Raw genomic sequence first — 8798 nt, 5'->3', positions numbered from 1 at the left:
ACTCACATGATGAGGTCTTAAGGACAAATTTGCTTTGGATTCCGTAATCGTAACATGCTTGGTGCATCTGAATGCGGCATTCGCATTGTATTGGTCATTAATCAAGTACGACTGGCTGGCTGTCTTAGAACGAAGCTCCTCAGTCCTCCTCTCCTTCTCTCTCTCTCTCTCTCTCTCTCTCTCTCTCTCTCTCTCTCTCTCCTCTCTCTCTCTCTCTCTCTCTCTCTCTCTCTCTCTCTCTCTCTCTCTCTCTCTCTCTCTCTCTCTCTCTCTCTCTATATCTCTATCTCTCTTTCTCTCTATCTCTCTATCTCTCTCTCTCTCTCTCTCTCTCTCCCCATCTCCCTCCTCTGCCTCCAAAGCCTCGCCTTATTCGCACCCCTGTTTCGCCTTCTTCGGGTGTCGAAGGAGCCCTGATCCGTCATCTGCGGCGTCACTGGCACGTCATCGGTCCGTCATCGGTCCGCCATCGGGCGTCATCCGGCGTCATCGAGACAGGCCAGCTGCTGCTCTACCCGCTCCCGTCACCCCTCTCTGTAAACGCCACAAGCCGGCGGCGCGGCGTGTTCTCGACTTGCTAGAAATAGGTAAAGGTATTTCGGCATAGGCGGCACTGAAGCAAGGTTCAGTGTCAAATGTCCTTCACACTGAGCGATGCTCAGCGTGAAGGATGTGGTATGAAAGAAGCGAGAAAGAGGAGGCTGACGGAAAGTGGATGCATTGGGAATTTCATGATGACGCTAGCGTAATCGAGCATGGACAATCGGCAATAAAACTTATTTAAAGCTGTATAGTTCCACGTTTTATCCCACGCACAAGTTGGCCCTTGAGTCTTGTTTGCTACAAAGTGTTTCAATGATCAGGAAAAGAAGGAAAACTATCGATGCATTGTTGTTGATGCATCATCTATCACAATGTTAACTAAGAGCGCCGTCAATGATGACTAACCAAGACGCATTGCCCCGCTTTCCGTGTGGACTAGCACATGGGGCTCGCCTCTACCCGTCGTCACACGGTGCCCAGCCTCAGCACCCATAACGAACAGTGCCAGATTACCACAGCCGGAGAGGGCAGGCTCAGCTAACCGACAGGTCACACCGTGCGGTCTGAAAATGGCCCAACTTGTCGGCCGAAGTTGACTCATCTGCGCCCACCGGCAGACCGCGCACAGTGCCGCCTGTTCTCGCCGGACTGCCGTTAGCAGCAATAAAGGCTAAAAGCGAGAGCTTATTGGTCAACTAGGCACCGGCAAACGGCCCATAATGGCCTGCAGAGAGCTCGCAGCTTATCGGTGGAGGTTAGTGGCAAAGTAGTGGCTAGTGGCGAAGGAGCTGGGATAATCGATAGCTTGCCGAGTGGCTATTTTCAACGGAAGTCTCGGAAACGTTGGACTGTGGAGCTACCATTGCCGGAAGGAAAATAAGTCGGCTGTTTTTCGGATCGTCTTGGTGTCTGAATCCATTGCAGCTTACCAGGACTTCGTAAAATTTTAGTGGCGGTATTTTTGTGTAACGTTATCAAAACTCTGTTTGTGTCTTCCCAAGATATCAAAGGAACCGCATCGCTACTGCGCTGCGCTGTACGGTTGCATAATCGCAATATCTGGGTCGGATACACCAAAACAAGGCACATCGGTACCATGTTAGGCGTGCGAACACGATGTTGACATTGTCCGACGTTGTATACAAAAGTAGGAACACGAAATCTGAAAAGGAAGTCCGGAACCTGGTTCAGCGCTAGATTGGACCAAGATTGAAGCATGCACGGATGTTCAGCATGATATGATGTAACCTAAAGACGAGCGCGTTATTTTGCCTCCGTCTGGTGGTGGTTCATTTCCAATGAATGTATACATATAATGTTAACCATTTAGTATTTACATTGTGGTAGAATGCATACGACACATGGGTCACAGTTTATAGGCTTAAATATATTGGATGTCTCGTCGACCTCGATGGCTACTCATGCGAACGAATCTACATACACATACAGTTATATTGCTCCGTTTGTTTTGTTTTTTTTTCAATAGAAAAACGCAATTCAAACGAATAGAGTTTGTCTGACTTGCAATAAACATGCAGTATAACATGCGATCTGCAGACTTATTCTGCATTCAGGGGCAGTTCGTACAGGAGTACAAGTTGTCACAATGCTTCAAGCGAATGGCATCAGTGTTGACAGATGCATGGCAAGTGTCGACACTTCACTGTCCTATTTGTGATTATTAATATGCAAGGAGAAATGTAGGTACAGACGGTTACTTTTTGTACTTCTATGGAAACCCAACGGGTAAGTTAAACAGGTGAGTTATAATCAGCGTAATCAGCAGCCTAAAGTACCTCCTCAAACACAATTCGATGGCTTTAGTTAAAAATGCAATGAAACGCCATGCTGCTTTATTTTGCTTAAGCAATGAAACAGTAGCACAAATTAATGCATTCAAAATAGCACTTCTGCTACGATATTTGACAGTGGCTAAATGCTGCATACTGCGTAAATGCGTCACGCTAAGTGCAGAATAATGGTTAAATGCATGCGTGTCATCTAAATTAGCACTATCAATCATACTGAACCAGCAATAAGCGTCATGATGGTCATGTTATGGGGGCATAATAGCCAGGAGATGCTACGCCTTATTTAGTTACGCTCATTTGCTTTATTGTACTCATAACTTATTAAACTTGGCAAGGCCTTCTGAGCCGCGTGCTGCATAATCGGACACACATCTTTGATCTTACAAATAATATCTCTTAAAACGTTTGCTGTCCCTACATCCCTTTGCTTTTTTGTTTGGAAGGCGTAATCTTAAAATGTTTGCTTCGGGTCAAGCTCAGGTCAGTCGCTAAAAGTAAGTTGAAATTTTGAATAAAACTTCGGAGTTGACCCTCACCGAGCTCATCGGTTTGCCACACATGGGGGAGGGGTCATTTCGCCCCTGGTCGAGCTAGAGCCTCGCGAAAAAGTGCCCCTTTGCGACACGCATGGTAACCAATTTTAAGGCCTCAGGTGAATCAGTGATCACTGACCTCAGGTCAAATGACGTTACGTAGGGGCTCGGTTTTTGGTGAATAGCTTTGCCAAAAATGGTCGCAGAGTCACGATTTTGGCACCATCGTGTTAACCGTGGTGGCACGTGATTGGCACCTGGCTCAGGCACGTCGGATATTATGCTTTTCGTTTGGGAGAACCCACATAAGGTTTTGACTTCAGGTCAGAGTCAGGTCAAAGCACAAAGCACTTCCCGGCGCCAAAAAACAGTTTCCATACTTCCTCTTGCGACGTGACCTCTTGCGAGGTCACGTGAGCGACCTGACCACATGTGACATTGATAAAAAACGAGATACATAAGTTGTGAGGCTTCTGGAGGATACCAGGTCCTGTGAATTTCATCTCCCTGTGAAAGCTCCTCTGGCACTGAGGACGTTGTGAAGTTGCAACATGTTAGAACCGTGCAGAGGTTCACTTATGACACCATAGGTCAGTGACCTGCACTGACCTGAAAATGCGGTTGATGTCGAAAGATCTGGATAAACGCATTCCAATAAAGTGCAAAAAAAACACATCAAGTGGTCGCACCAACCTCAGTCAGGGTGGTAAGCCGAATTGCAGAACGGGGCTGACTTACATTTTTGACGCCAGACAGATAAGATTCCTATTAATCCGCCTCATCAAGTTCATTCTTTTGCAGTCAAAGCGCAATGTGAAATTTACATAGGCTTATATTTTCCCAGCCAGCTTAGTCGACAAAAAGTCATTTCGCTCACATGGTTGTTATCGTGAACACAATGCGACATTTGTTCACGTACTTGCCTCACATAATCAAGCCGTCCTCGTTATGAAACCGTGTTCATTTTCATAAATTCGCTGCCATTGCGCGAATTAGCCCGCGCTCGCGAAGCAGTTGACATACCATTTCATCTCCGGGGCAGTCGGCGACCACAGCCGTGACCCGACATTGGTCCGCCTCAAGGGCAGGACCAAGAGTTCTAAGAAGGGAAGGGTGGCTTTTTCTATACATGACTGGTGGTTGTCGTTTTTGGGAACGTGGCTGGCCTAGTTTTGATTGAGACAAAATGTAAGCGTCGGCAGAGCTTCGCGTTAGTTGTGACAGAACTGACATGACATCACCGAGATGTATCTACTTGAAGTCATAATGAAGCATTCACTTCTCTGACTCTTATCCTTTGGCTTTTTCGTAAATAATAAAAACTTATCAGTTGTAATTCTCACCTGAATGTAACCAATTATCAGGTGACCTTCGCTTAAGTGTGCCGCATTTACAGGATAAGAGTAGGTATTTGTTGGTATATGTGCGCAGACTACTAGTTAAGCACAGTGAATGGCATGAATGCAGCTTAAATTATGCTAAATTCTTATGTCATGTTTAATTCAACATATTCACATCATCCAGTCAAAATTCATGAACGCTTGTGCAAATGGCCAGAGTTGCATTATTGGACTAACGGAACAATAGAACTGACGAGATGATGAGTTGTTTGCATAAAAAGTCATTTGTTTATCCAGATAACGACACATTGTTTTGTCGTTGCTTCCGTCGTGGTATTGTGCCATTTAATCCGACACGGAATATACACACGGGCGCGGGTCATGGCAAGGGATGCGGAGACGTGAAAATTTCAGACGGCTCCGGTTCCGGCTCCGGCTCCGGAGAAAAAAAACGGCTCCAGCTCCGGTTCCAGCTCCGGATGAAATGTCATGGCGACTCAGGCTCCGGCAACGGCTCCGAGTAAAATGGTCCGGCGGCTCCGGCTCCGGCTCCGGCTCCGACTCAGTACATCCCCTATGGCCGTGGAAATTTCAGACAGCTCCGGCTCCGGCTCCGGCTTCGGAAAAAATCGGCTCCGGCTCCGGCTCCGGCTCCAGGTGAAACGTCATAGCGGCTCCGGCTCCGGCTCCGGCTCCGGGCAAAATGTGCCGGCTCCGGCGGCTCCAGCTCTGCAGCTCCGGCTCCGGCTCCGCACCCCTCGACTCATGACCCATATATCGCCGTATGAATTCATCCGCGAGTCTCGTTATGCTTCCCCCTCTGGATGAACGCTGCCTGCTGCAGACTGTTTGATTTTCATTATCTTTGTCAGGGTGATATGAGTGACTCGTCGATTGCATCGTCCATTTTTCGGCAGCATTTGCATCCTGTGTCATGTGTGGGAGAACCGTTTGACCGAACAACATTCGGCTGACTGCTGTGTGGGTGAAAACAATCAGATGCAGAAAGCTATGAATATCTCCCTACTACGAGATATATCTTCATACTACGAGACTTCGTACTTCATTCAGCTTCATACTCGTATATATGAAGTGAGGAGGTTGTGTGTGGGTGAGATTGGGAGGAAGGGACAGGGTAAACAGGATTGCTCCGTGCCACTGGGGTCTCATCTAGCCGATAATGAAGAATCAATGGTGAGCTAATGCTCGCACAGGGAGTACCGTAAGGCAGTGAATGAGAGTTGAGGCCTGAGGGTCGAATGGCTGCATATTCTCAGTTTTTTTTTTTCACGCCCACATCTTTGCCTGAACCGATGGTCCTGTAATCTGTATCATCCGACCAAGAAAATGAACCTATTTTGTTAGACAATACTCTTCAGAGTGGCGTGCACCTACATAGACGTCCTAATCTCTTGGAATGTGATCCTTGGTGCAGGATTATTGAATTTTATAATGCGTTATCGCATAATGTTTTATCGTTCCCAGAGAAACGATGAAACAATTATCCCCAATTATCTTACGAATTCGGCTCATCCACTGCAGATAAAACCTCCCCTCTATGCCATTATATCAATGGCCTATCCTATGGCCGGTGGACAACCTCTCCCACAAACACAATCCCTTTGGCCTTTACAGAGCAGGGAGGAAGTGTGGTCACCTGCCATCAAAGCAGAAACTGATTGTCGGCCGGTCGGGGATGGGAGAATCAGTCGGGACATCACCACCCCGGGCCGAGCGCGGCAGCCTGTCATTAGTGCTGCGCAGAGCTGGGAGGGCGAGCTTTCATCTCTGATCTCGGCACACCGTCTGATTAGACCATTCAACTGGGGACGCGCCGTGCCGGAGCTATTGGCCCGCGGCGATACAAAGAGCGAGGCGATTAGGGCTGCCTGTCGGTCCTTCGTCAACTGTGCCGGCCACGCTTACACAGAGCGACAGGATGACAAAGGGTGTTGAGTTTATCAAGGCACGAACACGAATTTGATGGTATTGTATTGTTATATGACAAGAAATGAGATAAAAAGATAGGCTTCCCGTGTTTACTTTTCACTCATGCTGCACAAAAACTTCTTCGGAATAGGTATTCGTGCAGCGCTGGCGTATTTATTTCAAGTGGGATAGGTATGCATAGTAAACAAAATCGTAAAACGGTCAAGTTAACTCCAGATGGCTTGATGTATAATGTATATGAACGTCAAATCGATGCTTTATTGAAGGAGCAGCAGGGCGAAACAATGACTCGCACCATGGCGAAGTTATATGCACCGAGTATAATTGAACTCATCATGACATCCGTGAGCTATAAAGGAGGTTCACCATCGTCATAAGCTGTTTGAAAATATACGGTCAAGTCGGTAGAACGCCCACATCACATTGGGCTGGGGAGTTAAAACAAATATCATGAATATCTTCACAGTTTCTCGTCACGCTATGATTATATAACTACCACTAGTGTATCATTCCATAACATGTTCCCAATTTTAACCTGACAATCCGACTCGGAAATTGCCAGGCGCTAATTCATTCTTTTTTCCCCTAAAACGTGTTTCAGCAAAACGCCTCTCCATAACTTTCCTCCCCTCCTCTCCACGATAGTCCGATTCATCGAATAGTAAAGCTCCCAACGATCACGCCAAGTGCGAGCCATTGTTTCGCCCTGTGTGCCTTCGACGCGGCATTGATTTGGCGTTCATCACGTCTCGTGCGTCCCCACTGGACGATGTAAAGTTCTGCCTCTCCCCTGCCTGTGCGTGAGCCCCCTCCCTGGGTCGGCAGCCGCTAAAACGTCGGCGCCGTACATTGTGAATAATAGATCAGAGGCCAGGGCGACGCCAGTTCGAAGGAGGAGCAGACGAGAACTAAGGCACGCAATCTGAGCTTTGGTGCTTTCTGTCATGCGTTTAACATAGCATTGCTACGACTCAGGAGGTTCGAAGAATTTTTTAATTGATTTGGACGCAGTTCGCATGCTTACACACCTGCTTATTTTCGAAACATTCTAGACACTGAATCGTGCGAATTCCAAATTTGCCGCTGACGTGGCCACGCCTGATTCTCCACGCTGCATGCTGTCCAACGCCCATCATCGCCTCTCCATCTGATGGCTTTATCCAAGGATGCCGCTTCCATCTACGACTTCACGTGCCTCGACATTGACGGCAACGAGGTGCCGCTCTCCAAGTATGAAGGCCAGGTGTGCATTATCGTCAACGTGGCCTCCAAATGAGGCAAGACCCGACCAACTACCGGCAGTTGGTCCAGCTGTACGATACCTACAGAGAGCAGGGTCTCAGAATCCTGGCCTTCCCGTGCAATCAGTTTGATAACCAGGAGCCGGGCACGCCGAACGACATCAAGAAGTTCGTCGCGGGGTACGGTGTCAAGTTCGACGTGTTCACCAAGATTAAGGTGAATGGCTCTGGAACGGATCCACTGTGGGTGTACCTGAAGAGCAAGCAGAGAGGGACGCTGGGCAACTTCATCAAGTGGAACTTTGCCAAATTTGTGGTGGACCGCAAGGGCCAGCCGTGGCGCGGTTCGGGCCCGGCGATGACCGATCCCTGCTGTTGAGGATGCTGTGAAGAAGCTGCTCTGAGTGACCTGAGGGGCCGCGCCGCCGCCGCCGCCGCCGCCGCCGCCCCGCCCGTCGGATGACGTCTCGACTGGAAACCCGCGCCGCAGGTCGGCCGAGACCGAGGAGAGGCGGACGGGGTAGCAGCGGCGGCTGGGGACCTCCACTCGAGATACTCTCAAGGTAAACGGCTGTTTAAAGGATTCCCGGATGAAAAGTCAAAGCGTTAAAAGTAAACGTATAGGCTGCTTGGTAATTGTGCTCCTGATATTCTGGCTGTTACAGGAGCGATGTCTTTGTTCTTTGATACGGTCCCCGTGTTGTAAGCAGCAAATACCGATGTCTTGAAGTATTTTCCTCATACCAACATTAAGATGAGGTTTAAGCTAGCCAAAACTTATTTTCAATGGAATGGCTCATTCATAATTGCGCTCGGTTAATAATTGTCCCCGTTTCCTGCTTAACCAGTAAAACGCCTTTTGGGCGACCAACGGAGCGAGCGAGAGGATGGGCCTTGCACGTGCGAAATTGCGAGGGGGTACCTCCAACTAACTTGTGCACTGCACCCTACTAATCGGTCTTTAGCGATGTGCCAAATTTCAGCGCAATCGGCCCAGCCGTTCTCGAGATCTGGAAGCGGCACACTGCACGTGCGCACGCGCAAGCGGGGCCCAAACTGACTTTTGCACGGCACCCTACTAACTGGTCCCCAACCGTGTACCAAATTTGAGCGCAATCGGCCAGGCCGTTCTCGAGATCTGGAGCGCCCCTGCACGTGCGCACGTGCTGTAGCACCCCAACCTTAACACATGCAGATGAATTATCTGATGGAGACCTAACTGTGTACCGAGTTTCAATTCAATCGGCCCAACCGTTGTGCCGTTATTGAGGTTGCAATTTTGGGGGTTCTTAAAAAATGTCCAACTTTACCACGCGCCACGTGCGGCAGTTGGCAAGAACGCATGGTGGCCATCACACCACATAACTTTTACGTCCAAGT

The 8798-nt window shown here is 48.6% G+C and overlaps 1 protein-coding gene across 1 annotated transcript; it reads left to right on the top strand.

The window, feature by feature from the left end:
* The first annotated feature begins 7327 nt into the window (after positions 1-7327).
* LOC122375386 (phospholipid hydroperoxide glutathione peroxidase-like) lies at positions 7328-7808 on the top strand. The gene is given in 3 exon segments (XM_043354740.1): positions 7328-7457; positions 7460-7750; positions 7753-7808. Coding segments are annotated over 3 exon segments (477 nt in total).
* The last annotated feature ends 990 nt before the right edge of the window (positions 7809-8798 follow it).

Source organism: Amphibalanus amphitrite, unplaced genomic scaffold (assembly GCF_019059575.1).
Source record: "Amphibalanus amphitrite isolate SeventyFive unplaced genomic scaffold, NRLGWU_Aamphi_draft 001829F_arrow, whole genome shotgun sequence".
In the NCBI taxonomy this organism is placed as follows: domain Eukaryota; kingdom Metazoa; phylum Arthropoda; class Thecostraca; order Balanomorpha; family Balanidae; genus Amphibalanus; species Amphibalanus amphitrite.
The sequence above is the reverse complement of the archived record's forward strand: the minus strand, read 5'-3'. Positions and strand labels throughout refer to the sequence as shown.